This window comes from Eupeodes corollae, chromosome 1 (assembly GCF_945859685.1).
Source record: "Eupeodes corollae chromosome 1, idEupCoro1.1, whole genome shotgun sequence".
In the NCBI taxonomy this organism is placed as follows: Eukaryota; Metazoa; Arthropoda; class Insecta; order Diptera; family Syrphidae; genus Eupeodes; species Eupeodes corollae.
In genome coordinates, this window is record NC_079147.1 from 169946298 (window position 1) to 169961844 (window position 15547).

Consider the following 15547-nt stretch of genomic DNA (forward strand, 5'->3'; position numbering starts at 1 on the left):
TGTTATATCCTTATTAAAACGACGCTATCCTTCAGTAGAGTGTTCAAAGTCCCCCAAAAAGCACAGAACAATAGGGGATTTTTGTCTTTTTATTCATACCCATGTGTTGGGAAAGTGTAAGTTAATTACACTAAAATAATTATGTAAGTACAATAGAAGCAGAGATAAGAAACTATACAGATGTCTCATCCCCATACAAAAAAATGTCTCATGTTTTTTTTTTAAATTTATTTGTATCATTAATTGCAATTTAAAATTCTAAATAGTAGATTTTATGAAAGCATTAACAAAAATGTCCATCAACCTTCTTAAGTATACATATTAGGTTATAATACAATAAATTTATTTCTTAATTTTTTTTATTAAATTGGATTTTTTTTAGAAATATCATGGTAGCGCTGTTAATTTCGTTGGGTTATTTTATTATGTATGTACGGTTGACCGACCCTTTCGAATTATTGATTTTTTTAAGAATCGTATCTATTGACTACATTTGAAGAGATTAGTGGTGAGTTGGTAGCTAACTTTGCAGAAGTATCTGCTGCTTCGTTACCTTTGATATTAACATGCCCAGGAATAGATGATAGTTTCATTTTAGAACCAAATTGGAAAATCATATTTACGTATTCTGACGATTGAAGTGAGGTTGCAGATGATGTTGAATATTGCGTTTAGAGATGAGAAGCTGTCTGAGAAAATGCAGAATTTGTCTTTTCTTTTTTCTGCGTATTCTATTGCAACCTATAATACCTGCTGATTCGACAGTATAAAGATGTTGCTATATTCATGAAGGCTACTTGTTTGTACAGTATTGAAGTTTGAATCAACTACCGCATATGCAATTTTGTTATCAATGACTGAGCCGTCGGTATAAAGGAATTTATATTGTTGTTTAGATAGGTTGTTGTGCATTTCGTTTTTATAAAAGCTGCTATTGGAGTGTCAACACTGTTTTCCTTTAATGTCCAAGGCGGAAACACACCTGGGCCCTACCCTGTAATACGTTTCGAAAGAAGATATTTTCGAAAACGAATATTTTGTACTCTCTTTTCAAATACGGGTAAGAAATCTAGTACTTGCCGAATGAATTTTTGGATTTTTTGTACCAGTCAATAGGTTTCCGAATGTCATAGCGTTCAAAAACGAAAATATTGTTTCTACACCAAGAGAGGTAACGAATTGCAATTCGAAGGTCGGTTTTTAAGGACACGAAAGGAAAATTGTGTTAAGTTGTGTAAAAAAGATTAAATACAAGTAAGGAAATAATAATTGTTTTCAAAATTTAAGCAAATAAATCCCATTACAGGGAATCATCAGCGAAAAATGTGCATACCAAACAAAAGCAATTTGAAATTATGGTGGAATTCGTATGACTTGAAGGAAAAAAGTATACCTTGGCAAAAGACAAATTTCAACTTTCTAAGATTGAATTAAAAAGAGAGATGTGGCAATTGAAAAGCAGTGAAGTGTAAAAAAAAGTCATTACGATAATTCTCAAGTGCTTCTTCTTTGTGATTTGTTTTTATTTTTTTTTTATATTTACTTTGACAAATCTCATAAGAAATACTTTCAGTCTCGGCAAATCTAGGGTGCTTTCATAAATGCATGGTTGCTTTGTTTACATGCGATTAATTGCCAATCAGACTAACGTCACACAAAATACTTGCGCATGTGTTTTAAGCTGCATTTATGAACACTTTCTTATGATTTGCGTCATATGTCAAAAGACTGTAAGAATTTGAAGTTTTACTTACTTCAAGTTTTGAAATTTGATAAATAATGGACAACAAAAAGTTTTTTTTTTTAATAATAATAAGTGAATATTGTGAAAATCGGATTAATCGAAACCATGGCATTGATTTTCTCAGAAAAAGGAATCTTAAGAGACATCAATTAATCACTTTTATTTTATCAAAAAGAAAAAAGGGACAATTTAAACGAAAGATTCCTAGCTTAAAGAAAAACTTTCATCGGTTGACAGTGTTCCATAGCACATTTTTCTTTTTTTTCCCATCCTTTAATAAAATTCAATTTTCAGAACAATCTTTAAATTTTTAGCAAACATTTACCTTTATTGAGCCAGAACAAGTTTGTGATGCCGTTTACTGTTTTCAATTGAAATTTGAATTTTCAAGGGAAAGAATTTGACAGTTTCAATAATAAAGGAAAGAAAATCGTGTTTACCATATACCGGTCTCTTTTATTGAGAAAGAAATTCAGATTGCATGTGAGTTTTTGTAGTTGCACATTTGCGCTGCAAATATTTGCTTTTTGCTTTTATGAACATCTGACATTTATCATTTGCATTTATGAAAACTATGCATTCGTCAGACTTTCGCAACCATGCATTTATGAAAGCACCCCTATTCTATGAATAGAAAAAGTACTATATGATTGTTTTATTTGTTTAGTACGAATTCATAAACTAATCGAATATCAGATTCGAATCGAAAAATAGTAGCATATAGAATTTTACATATCTCTTTTTCTGTTTTAGTTAGGCTTCCTCGATTTATTAACTTTTTTTGTTGTGTGGATGTTGTACTTATATATAAATTTTCAGGTGGGCGCATGAGAAATATCCTCAAAAACTAGAGGTTTTTTGTTTAGTAGGGCTAATACCTCAATATGGGAAATGGAAGTTAATTCAAGTGGACGAAAGGTATACCCACGGTTGCCAAATGCCAACTTGAAAAAAGGGGGAGAGTACGATAACGCTGGCGACAAATTTAATAACGGATTTGGGGGCGACTTTCCATTACCGCAGCACGAATTTCCTTCTGATTTTTTTTACAGTTAGGTAGGGGTCTCAATAGAACATGTTTTAAATATTAGGGCGAGGAAACAACTTTTAAGTCATAAAAAAAAATATTTTCTTTTTCGGACTTAACCCTACTTTTTTGTATTGCATTTTTGAGCCTAAAACAAGTTTTTTTTAATTGATAGCACGGCGTACTAACAGCTGCAACCCCCCTGCTTGGGGTCACTATAGGATGTGGGGTGGGTGCGAGTTTGGGTATATGCAAAGTACTTTTCCATTTGAGCACTAAAATAAAAGAAATTACCAAGAAAAAAACAAGTATGGCAACACTGAACAAAAAACAGGGAAGAAATGTCAAAATAACCATTTTTGAGTGTTTTGTATGTAAAAAAGTGAACTTTAAGAATTAATTAAAAATATAAATAAATGTTTCCTCGCTCTAAAATTGCTATAGTTATTATTTATTTGCACATATCTATTGAATAAAAAAAACCGCGAGTCAAAATTCGGGGGCGACTTTCCATTACCGCAGCACGAATTTCCTTCTGATTTTTTTTTTACAGTTAGGTAGGGGTCTCAATAGAACATGTTTTAAATATTAGGGCGAGGAAACAACTTTAAGTCATAAAAAAAAATATTTTCTTTTTCGGACTTAACCCTACTTTTTTGTATTGCATTTTTTGAGCCTAAAATAAGTTTTTTTTTAATTTATAGCATGGCGTACTAACAGCTAGGTATGTAAGGGCAACCCCCCTGCTTGGGGTCACTATAGGATTTGGGGTGGGTGCGAGTTTGGGTATATGCAAAGTACTTTTCCATTTGAGCACTAAAATAAAAGAAATTACCAAGAAAAAAAACAAGTATGGCAACACTGAACAAAAAACAGGGAAGAAATGTCAAAATCAACCATTTTTGAGTGTTTTGTATGGAAAAAAGTGAACTTTAAAAATTAATTAAAAATAGAAATAAATGTTTCCTCGCTCTAAAATTGCTATAGTTATTATTTATTTGCACATATCTATCGAATAAAAAAACAGCGAGTCGAAATTCGTGCTGCGGTAATGGAAAGTTGAGCCAAAATTCGTGCTGCGGTAATGGAAAGTTGAGCCCAAAAGGTTTAGAGCGTAATTTTTCAAAATTTTAAGATTATTTATTATTGTTTTTTTTTAGAATTTATTGCGCTTATTTGTTTTTGATCAAAAACTAAAAAGTAGATGATTCTATGTCTTCTAGTTCTTGGGAAAATTGAAAATTACCAAAACGTGGTAATGTGGTTATACATATCGTCCACTTAAATTCACTTCCGTGTCACATATTGATGTATAAGCTCTACTAAACACATACACGAAGTAAAGCAAATGCCAAAAAATGGCAGACAAAAACACTAGTGTTTTTGATGCAAGGCAAAAACACTAGGGAATTCACAATAGGCACACTATATAACGACCGAAATCGTTCGTAAGTTTTACCCTCCAACACCAATTCGTTTACATTGTTGTATTTGTAATTTTGACATTACGTCCATTTTGAAATGTGAAATCCAACAACAATTCGATGCGGTGCTTTCACTTGTTTTGACAGGTTTTTTTTATTAAATTGCTGTGGTGAGATTTTTAGATTTGATTTTAGCTGTCAAATGACGCATTTGTTGTTTTGTTAATTTGTTTAAAAATGCAGGATCCAAATGAAGATTCCGAATGGAATGATGAACTGGTGGTGATAAGCAGAAAAATATCGAAGACTTGAACATGGACGATTCTGAAGACACCCAAAACGAAAGTGTTAGCGAGGAATATCGTCACAAACAAATGGCATAGATGCGAGCATTCGCAGACAAGGCTCTATTCGGTTCAGTGTGGGAAATTTTCGGACAAGATTACGTCAACGAAGTGACCAAAGCTGGAGAAGGTATCTGGGTTGTGTTGCATTTGTACACAAATATTGTGCCGCTCTGTTCGCTCATTCACCACCATATATGCAACTGGCCATAAAATTCCCACAAATTAAGTTCCTGCGGTCGTTAGCCACCACCTGTATCCCAAATTTAACAGAGAAGCAACTGCCAACAGTGTTTATCTATTTTGAAGGCCAAACGAGAAAGCAATTCATTGGTGCCTTGCAGCTTCGTGGTTAAAAATTGACCAGCGATGAATTGGAATTAATGTTCGGTCAGTGTGGTTCAATTCCAACGGAAATCAAGGTAGATTCCAAGCAACAAAATCGTGACTAAATGCTCAGCGTACTGGAATCCGTTGATTTCTATTTATTTCGCAATTAGGAAGAAATGTTGTTAGATTTTTAATATTTATTTTTGTGTTCGAATGGATTTTTATATATTCAAATAATAATAAAAAAGAAAAAGGAACCATAGGCTTCACGAACAATTTAAAACCGAATGCAAATTTAAATAGTGTTTTATTAACTCCAAGTCAGCCGAAAAAAAATTAACGAAAAAATGCTTAAACATTTTTATTATGAAAAAAAAAAACATTCTAACTCACTTGGACGTGCTCTTTTAAGTTGGTCGTGTTCTTGGAACATTCCTACAGGAATGGTTTATACCTTCCTGGGATCCTTGAAGTGTGAGTAAGAACTTTGCATTCACACTTTTTAGTAAAAATCAAAATAACTTAAAAGAACACGTCCAAGTGAGTTCCAATGTTCGTATTTTACTATCGAAAATGTTTAAAAATGCAAACATTGGAATTTTTGTTGAAGTTTTCAAACTCACCTCGAAGAAATAAACATTTATGTTACTTGTGATGTTGAGGTGATGTCACACTTTTATTATTTATTTTTATTTGAAAAACTAAACTTATATTGAAATTGTTAAAACTTCGTCACTGTTTTGTAACTATCAAAATAATTTTATAAAATAGTCATCGTTTTTAAATTCGACAAAAAAAGAATTATTATAACATTCAAAAATATAATTTTTGGAACGTTTAATTTTAGCTGGTTCAGAACTCTTTATATTACATTCAAAATTCAAAAAAAAAAAACAATGTTTTACATTTTTGCTAATATATTTCAGGTTTTCTTTACATAAAAAAACAAATGAATTGACAAGTATATTATACGTAGTATACACACTTTTAAATATAGTCTCATGTCTAAGAAACCATAAGTTCCTTGTTTAACCATATTTGATGACAGTTTACAGCAAAAATGTTTTTCAATGTTAGTTGAAATCTGAGATGATCTGATAAATAAATATTTTTTAAAAATTTAATATCTCAACAGACTATTTTAATTTGCATAGTTTTGACTCTATTTGAAAACAACTTAATAGACAAAAGTTTTGGCTTTAAGGAACTTATAAAACTTAATTGAAAGTAGTACCCTTATTTTTTTCCACATAGCGTACATATTTTTTTAAAATGCCCCTACCTCCTTAACGTGGGGAAATAGACCCCCTCTTATATTAAAAAATGTTTGTTTTTAACTGTTCTATACAAATCCGTCATCAAATTTTGTCGGCTGAGATATCGTACTCTTCCCAAAAACTGCAATAGCTAATGTCGCCGTAGCCACTAGGTGCCACCCCTAAAGAATTTCTCATCACTATTCCTTATTTTCGTGGTGAATTGACTTTAGAGGGTGGTGAATTGATGTTAGCAGTGGTGAGTTGATGTTAGCAGTGGTGAATTGATCTTAGCAGTGGTGAATTGATGTTAGCAGTGGTGAATTGATGTTAGCAGTGGTGAATTGATGTTAGACCTAAGGGCGCGGGTAAGTTGACGTTCCAGCCTGTAGGTAAACCAGAATGACAAATTTGTTTCTGGTCTTTATATGGTTTGTCTATGGAATTCACGATCGGGTGTAAATGGTCTTGCATCAGTGCATGTGCATATATTTTGTGCATACAGATGCTTTACACTAACAAAATATATGAATAAGCACATGCGTTAAGCAGCATTCACATGAGCGTGACCAACGAACGACGAATGACTTACAAAATGTGAGTTTATATACGTTTGAAAACATATTTCCACACAAATTCTTAACAAAACGATGGCAATATAGTTTCTATTTGATTTACGATGCATACTTTTACTTTTCAATATCATATATTAATAAATTTAAGAAAACAGATTTATTCGTCGCGAAAAAAAATTGAAAATTGAATACGAACTGTCAAACTTAATTCGCGTTCTACATTATCCACACTCGCAACGAATAAAATAATCGCGCGTACTTAACCTAAAAAATTCATTCTTGTTTTGGTTTCGGTGATCAAAGTCAAACTTTATTCGCGACGAATCAAAAACTCTCATGTGAAAGAAATGTCAAAATCGACGAATATTTGTTCATTCGTTGGTCGTTGGTCGTGCTTATGTGAATAATGCTTTAGTATTGCAAATTTACTTCGCTGAAACCCTAAAGTATACAAATACACAAGCATGAGCAACAGTGTTTTGACAGCAATAATTCAGCTGATATTAAAATAATCAACATGGCTGATCTACAAAAAGAAAAACCGAATAAAAAGTGGTCAATTGCCGAAATTATGTATTAGAATAATTGACTTAAATTCATCAATAATTGTAGCAGCTGCTTCTTCAATAAGCGAATCAATATTTTTTTTTATTTTTTTCAGTTTTTCTTGGCATATTAAAACCAAAATAAGCTTTTGAATTTCGCATAAAAATAAAAATAACCATAATCAGCCGTTCTCACAACTGTCAAAAATCGTTGCAAGAACACGTTGCTTTTTTATTTGCTTTTCGGGCGTTCACTATGTTGTGCATATATTTACACTCAAATGCAATTCCCAGACTAAATGCACTAGATCCTGAATTCCCCTAGAGTGTTTTTGCTCTATATCAAAAACACTAGTAAAGATGTAAATCCTCGGTAACCATATTGGTTTGCTTACAAATTAAACCGAAAATCTAAATGCACACAAGAGGGCGACAGAAAACAGACACAAAACAAAATTCCTATTTGTGTATACAAATTATCATAATTTGCTGTCAAACCTCATATGAATAAATTCAAGTCTGCGGAAGTTGGTGAAAATTTCTCAATGGATTTTTGGTAAACGTTACTTTCCTCTCCCACAAACATTTTGGTTTTATACATGGAACATTTTAACCCACAGTTTAACTCTTGTTTTCTGGTTTAGTAAACTTGTGAAATGGTGTTCAAATGGTAGACATGTGCATCAACGTCACTATCGAGGAAGCATAGTGACCAGTTAAAGATCTTGAAATAATTATTGAGACCGTCCCAGTTGGCTTTCTTGTATTGCCAAACGGTTCTCTTAGGAGCTCTACTACACAATGGTCTGATGTGCCATGAAGATATAGAACAATAAAAGTGTACTTACTAGGGTCAGAGGTAACAAACATGTCAAGAGTGTTTTCTCCTCGACCTACCACGTCCGATATTCGAGTGGGCTCGTTGACCAGCTGAGTTATTTGGTTCAACTCAGCGAAGATCTCAGCATACACTCCTTCTGGTGTTGTCTGTCCCGAATGTTGAAGCCGTGAAGAATTGTGTACATTGAAATCGCCCGTAATAAAGATTTCAGTGGGGCGATAGGACGAAACAATTCTTAAACCACATATGTATATTTGAAAAAAGAATTGGTGCAGAGACCATATTGTGCCAAAAACTGAGAAGCAACATCATTCCAAATGTATATGGCGTGAACATGGTGATAAAAGAATAATGGCACCTAGTTATGACCTTGAATAAAAAATTCCTCACCTACTTGGGTTTCACTTAGTGGCAATACAGCTGGCATGTTTAAAGAAGTATGGGAGTCCAGAAGTCAGAGACAATTCTGTTCTGGACTTCGTTGGCTAGGGCCACGAGGGATACGTGCAAGAATTGGCGTAAGATGGTCATCGTTGATCTTCACGGGCAGCTTTTAGCGAGCAAAAGTGTAGTGAAGTACCTCGATAACTGGATAGATTAGTATTTATATTTCAACAGACATTAACAGTTGTTTTTTAGCAGTCGGTTTGACCCCAGAGTGAAGGTAATTTGCTACATGGCCCTCATACGGCCAATGATTGTTTATGGTTGCCCCGTGTGGTTCAACGTTGCCCCTTCCCAGATGGAGAAGCTTTGGGTGTTCGAGCGGCAGTGTTTAGAACGCTGTACCGGCTTATATCGAACAGCCGAAAATTCTTATGTGCATTACTATTCCAACGAGGTCCTATACAACGGGGCACGAATCAACAGAATTGACAATTTCATGATAAACTCGTTCGAGGTAACATTGCAAGAGCTATGTCTTCGACTAACAATTTAATTTTCGGGGAGTTCTATCCGAACGACGAGTATTTTGAAAGTGCACGCTTGAACGGCTTCATTCCACCTAAGGCATTCCTCTTTTTAGATAGATACGGTCTCATGCGGGATAGATTGGCAGTTCCGCTAATCTACCACGTCAGACGAAAAACCGTGGATAGGCGACTCCTGTACCAATCGGGACGTCATGGCTATAGGCGGAGCAGAGCTCCTTCGGTTCGGTAGGGCTGTGTCCGAATGAGACCGAACTAATAGGGTGAAGCAGGAGAATCAGTTTTGGTGGCTTCAATCGGCACTTGATAGGGGGTATTCGGGGTGGGGTTTTAAGCCTTGGCCGGCTTACATACTTGTTTTATAGTTTTAGGGTTTAGTTTTAAGTAGAATAGGCATGGTTGCACAAAAACAAAATACAAAACAACAAAAAATACAAAAAATAAATGCAAACAAAAAATAATAATTATAAAAATACAACAAAACATGAAAAACAAAAATGTTAGATAGTTAGATTTGCTGCTGTGGTTGTTCTAGTTTTAAGTAGTTTATGGCTTGGATAGGTAAATTAAGGCAGTGTGTGAATTGCGTTAAAATTTGCGTTAAAACTTCTACCTAGATTAAAATTTGACGTCTTATTTGAGGTGGGATAAAATTTAGCCATTTGCTGTGTGAATCGCGTTAAAACAATTATTTTAACCAAGATTTCTGCGCAGGTTAAAAAAATTTCCCTTGATAATTTAAGAAATTTCCCTGAAAAAAAATTAGTTTTCTTTTTCGCGGAAAAATAATTTCGCTTACAAAACATATTTTAAGAAAACAGGGTTAATAAAAAGTCTCTGAAACTAAAAAAAAAATCTGTTTTATTTATTGTTCTCGATTCTAATGTCATATTTTAAAACAACGGTCAAAAATGTTCAAACAAAATTCCCATTTTGATTAATTGATTTATTCGGTGTGGTAACACTGAAAAATTGTTGATATCTGTCATACATTTCAAAAGAAACAAAACAATTAATTCGTATTTGGTTTGGAAATTTGTTACTGTTTTACAAACCTCCATCCATCATTAATGTTTGCATTTTTAGATGTAAACATATCATCCAAACTTATGCTAGTTTGAATAAGTTTTATTTTTTCTTCGTGAGACCCTAGAAAACAAAAGCATTGAATTTATATAAATTGATTCATTTCAAACTTACATTTATTGTATGGTTTTCCAGCCTGCCTTCGTTTTTTTTCTTGCTCCATTTCCGCTTGATTTGAATGCAAAATTGCAAAAGCAAGAGCAAATTTCTTTATCAATAGAAACGTCAAATTTTAAGACACTTTAACCTGTTCCACAGCTCAATAAATTTTAACCCATTTTATTCACCTCATAAGTGTCAAATTTTAACGCTGGTTAAATTTTAACACACATTTTAACGCAATTCACACGCGGCCTAAGTTAGCTTTAAGTTTTGTATTCAGGAACTTATTTAAAGTAGTTTAAAGTGAAAATAAAAAGAATGTGCATATTATTTTTTTTGCAAATTTTCTAATAAATGCAAAAATAAATAAAATGTAAATTGAAGTAAAATAGATCTTAGGGCCGAAAGGCATTAGTATTAAGTGTTATTGTTTAGCTAAGAGTGTCCGTATGGGACCATTAAGTTAGTTGTAAGCTATGGATAATTAGGCTAGTTTTATGAATTTAAGATAGGTTTAAGAATGAATTAATAAAAATGAATTTAGAAAAAAGAAGAAAAGTGTGTTGGACTGTCATGCAAGGGGTCTTGGGTTCAATCCCTGCCTGTGCCATCTTAAATAAAAATTTAAAAAAAAGTTTTCGCGTGGTCTGCCTCTTGCGAGGAATTGACAAATCCTTCAAGAGTAATTCATGTCATGAAAAGTGCTTTCTCATATTAGCCACTCGGATTGGGCATATAAACTCTAGGTCCCTTCCGTCTCTGACAACATTACTAGCACACGAGATGGTTGAAAATTGTAAGTTACAAGGTCCTGGTTCTTCTTGGATTAATTTATTTATTGATAAAAATAAATAAGAAATTAACAACTAGAAAATCATTATAGTAAACTTATTTACTTCTTAGGACAAAATTGAGCTGCAACAAAGCATTAACAGCAGCAATGTGGTTTGGACGAACATAGCAAAAATTCACAGTTGAACGGTTTGGAGTTTTCCAGGTAACGCTGTGCCATAAAACGAAATATTCTTGGAAAATTTATATATTGTTTGTGATGTTTAAGTATGCGTTGTAATAATTAAGGCGTCTTCGACTGCTCTTAGCTACCTTAGAACATCTTCCATTTTACTCTTCTTTATGTCTTAGCCTTGTCTGATGAGTTTGAACTATGGCTTTTTATGATGATTTCAAATTTAAATTGGCGATCATTTTTAAACAGTATCTACTGAAAAAATATTATTTAGAAATGTCTTTAGTTCAGACAACTATCAGCTGGCCGCATACGTTTCATTGGATTAGTTCTTTCTGACTGTGACGAGATGAGGACGATGACGTTTCTGAACCACAACAACTATATTTTGAGTATGAGAAAAATCATATTTAGGATAAATTTAAAAAAATACAATCTCTCACCTCAGCCGGATCTACTTGTAACACAATGCTTCTTGGTGTAGTGGTGTTCTTGAGGAGGTGAAATAAGACTGTTTTTTGTTGATAATTCTGATGTCTTGGATGCTGTGAAACAACCTTTAAATGAGTAAATAAAGTAATTAAAATTAGTTTTGGATTTTAAATAAACTTATTTGACTTATTTGAAGTAGTAGTTGTTACTGAAAAAATAAAAAATATCCATTGCATTTCGTTTGTTTCGTTTTCATTTTCGCTGTCAAAATACTCACCTCGTTCTTAATATGTACTAAATGGGACCAACTCACATTTGAAAATGTTCGCTTTGCATTTCTAGGGTACGTCTCTACTTTATTTACGATTTTTCTGCTTTTAGTGAACATTTTCATCAAAATTACAGAATTTGTAATTGTATATTTGTATATTTCTTAAATTATTGAATTAATTTTTCCAATTTTTTAATTCAATGGATTTCTTTTTTCAACGGCTGAGTTCACCTCCTAGTTTGTTCCTGCTTTGTTGAGCAAGTTGGGCAAAAATTCCACACAAATACATTCATAATGACTTTGAATTTAATAGATTCAGTAATCGACATGAACGTTTATTTTTTATTGAGCCCATCAGCAAATAGCAACTAATATTTTGTTCGACATAATTAAAGCAAAGGCTCTAAAAATCGTTAAATATGTTTTGGTTAAATTTTATTCAATTTAATATGCACTTACAAGTTTCATTTTCATGGATGTTATAAATATGTACAAATCTTCCAATTTAAGACCATGTAAGCATATTTTAGATTAAGTTTGTAAGATTGTTTTGTTTTCGAACGCACCCGTTACACTTTTAAATGAAGCAATTTGATTGGTGTGAGGACTAAATACAAGAAAAAGTTTGGTTCTTGCATCATTTTACGCACATTAAGTCTTAGGCATCTTGTATTCAACCTGAAATGATTCTCAATAATGAGTATTTTTGGCTCATGGAATCGAACCTTAGTCTATATTACCGCGTTTACAAGGAGAATTGAATCCGAATTGAATCAGGATTTATCACCGTATAGACCTGGATCGGATCGAAATAGGATTACTCGATCCGATCCCACTGAAAGAGGTGAATCGAATCGAAAATTTGTTTGTAAACCTGAATCGGGGAATCGAGTTAATGGTGTGTGAGGTCTTGCTTGTGTGCGTGCGATAAGTTTTTTCTATCTTGTTTGTTCTAAGCAAAAATACTCCATTTAAATGAAGTATTTTTGGTTATAAGCTGAATTTAATTTGGCGCTCGTCTTTGTGTTGAGAGCATTGTTTTAAAATTTGAAAATTATTCACGTAGCAGTACGCACACAAATACAACCCAAATGTCATTTCGATTCCATTTGAATTCGATTCCTCGATTCAGTGCCACCATATACCTGGATCGAGATCTCAATTCGATTCGATTCGATTCCTCGATCTCCTCTTGTAACCAGGGTATATATCTACTTTATTCGAATTTGACTCTAGAATCTCTCATACATATTTTGTGCTAATATAACTTATTTCAAGATACATTTCCATTTGATAAAAAAATGGCTGCAATGGACATGGAATTAAAAAAGGTTACTGTTTAGTTTTTACTGCGAAACAATTTTAAAAAAAATTGCTTTTTTAGGCGTTTACCGAAGTGCAAATCCATCGTGTTGAAACGACGAAAAAGATGAATATGCTGGATATGAAGCACGATATGGTCAAAACCGGTAAACATAAATGTATCCTTACTGAAAAAGGTACAAGCGATTTACCTGACGACGCTAGGTAAAGCTAATAAGAATTTTGAAAGTACCTATCTAATTCCGTCTCCGTAGAGTTTATCTTTCAGTGGGTAGAATGTTCGTTTTAACCAATGTACAGAACATGCGAGAGGATCTAAAATCTAAACAAGAAAAATGCCAAAAAACTCTGGATCTACTAGAAAAAAAGAAGGAATTTCTTGCCAAGAGTTTAAAGGACCAAGAGGACAATCTTAGAGAGTTAGTGAAACAGAAAAAATATTCTGGCACAAAGGCGTCCAATGCGGAATAATAACAATTTTTTGTTTAATCTTTTTATAACAATTCATCTATATTAAAATTTGCATAACAAACGAATTCATTAGCTAGGTTTCTTTCATGTTCTGGACGGAAATTGTAGGGCTTGAGGTAAAGGTACTTCGCGATCCAAGGCCCGACAATTTCCCCTGAACAGAAAACTAGTTTTGCACATGGTTTCATTAATTTTTTTATAATATGTGCTGTTTTAGTTATACATTCTTCCGAAAGAAATGGAGGATCGGCTATTATTATGTCGTAGATTGCTGTATGGTGAATGAAATACTCGGGTTCACAAAAAGCTTCATTGAAATCGTAGTGGATGAAATCATCGCCGAATATTGAGAACCTTTTATCGAATTCAAATAATCTTACTAAAATGAAATACAAGAATGATTAATCATTGTTTGTGTGTCATACGGTTAAGAGTTACCATGGTCATGCATGTCCTTGATAGTTTTATAAAGCGATGGACAGGATAGGAGAGCGACTTGTGCGTCTGGTCCTAAAAGTTTCTTCACAACTTTTCCGAGAGCAGTCCGGGTATTATTACTGTACCAAAACTGACTAAGTTGCTGCAACGTTTAGTTAGGTGGTTAACAAGTTTTAAGTTGTTATTTACAAATTCTCACCCAATCTTCTTCAAACATAGAACTAGTTCCTGTCTTGGCTAGAATTCTATCTTGCTCTTTTCGCTCTCTTTCTTCTTTCTCAAGAAGGAATTTATTAAGTATAGACATAGTATCCATTGGAAGATTAAGTTCAACATCTTCTAGTGAATTCATTTTTGCTTTCAAATGATTAAATGAAAATTACACACGTTTTATTCGGGAATTCAATTGAATCGGTTTAACTTAGATTTCAATTTTTTTAATTTACCTCGGAGATTAACTGAATGTATGTCAACATTTAGAGATTCCACACGGCTGCCGTCACACGGTTTGACCAAAAATACTCCATTACCAAGATCGGAATCTCAGACTGACATTTCGGTTTGCCTACAAGCTAAGTACACACTAAATGTGAGAAAGTGTGCGTGAAATGATGCTTAAGTCAAACACATTCTCACATTTAGTGTTCCGGCCCATCAAAATGCTTCATTTTAGTCTGCAGGCACATCTAAATGCTTTATTTTAAATGTTTTATGGCCTCGTTCAAAAACTAAACAATCCTAACCAACAGAATCTGAAGTGCTGACATGGTCTAAAATTGGAAGATTTGTATAGCTTTTTAATTTCAATCCAAATAAATCTTGTTAATGTATATAAAATATGATTGACCAAATACATAGTTAATGATTTGTTAGTGCTAATTTTTATTTACTTAAATTATTTGCGAACGCAACGCAATATGAGCTGCAACTTGTTAAGTATAATTGGGTATGGACAAAAGTGTTACACAATACTTTGTAAAACGGCAAAACAGAAAATTTTTTCAGGTGTAGTTGGTTAAGAGCATTTTTTTGGTGACGTTAGAAGTTCAGGTGGAGATAATAGGAGGATGCCTCCGTATTTCTTTGTACAGACAATGCTACAAGAACCATGTTTAAAAAATAAGTTGCTTTGTGTAAAGCATCTTTAAGAAATAGAAATAGGCAATATGGTTACACACAATTCCAACTAAATGAGTGCAAATAGATTTAAGTAACTTTTTTTATTCCAATATGGGAAACCGAACACTCAATAATTGGCTGCAATTAATGCTTTTTTTTCTAAAAGGTTGATGAAGGTTTGCGAAGCGGAAATTTCTATAATGAATATACCTGATATGGCTTTCTTAAAAATATATTTAATCTGAAAAGTATTGCTTATGTATATTTTCTTCTATGTTCTGGATTTATAAAAAGTGATCTACGGTTGTATTTATTATATT

At 33.1% G+C, this 15547-nt stretch overlaps 2 protein-coding genes across 3 annotated transcripts; one reads left to right on the forward strand and one right to left on the reverse strand.

Moving 5' to 3' along the window:
* Nucleotides 1-13080: 13080 nt before the first annotated feature.
* On the forward strand, nucleotides 13081-13735 carry LOC129954102 (prefoldin subunit 1). The gene is made up of 3 exons (XM_056067774.1): nucleotides 13081-13207; nucleotides 13261-13403; nucleotides 13454-13735. Exons 1-3 carry the CDS (start codon nucleotides 13178-13180, stop codon nucleotides 13668-13670), a joined length of 390 nt encoding a protein of 129 aa, XP_055923749.1. The 5' UTR covers nucleotides 13081-13177; the 3' UTR covers nucleotides 13671-13735.
* LOC129954100 (protein-lysine N-methyltransferase CG9154) lies at nucleotides 13694-14707 on the reverse strand. 2 transcript variants are annotated; one of them, XM_056067772.1, is made up of 4 exons: nucleotides 14555-14707; nucleotides 14308-14465; nucleotides 14109-14250; nucleotides 13694-14049 (listed from the first exon to the last, which is right to left on the reverse strand). In XM_056067772.1, exons 2-4 carry the CDS (start codon nucleotides 14458-14460, stop codon nucleotides 13694-13696), a joined length of 651 nt encoding a protein of 216 aa, XP_055923747.1. In that variant the 5' UTR covers nucleotides 14461-14465; nucleotides 14555-14707. The 2 variants fall into 2 exon arrangements, with proteins under 2 accessions (XP_055923747.1, XP_055923746.1); XM_056067771.1 differs by lacking the exon at nucleotides 14555-14707 and having other exon boundaries at nucleotides 14308-14548.
* Between the last annotated feature and the right edge of the window lie 840 nt (nucleotides 14708-15547).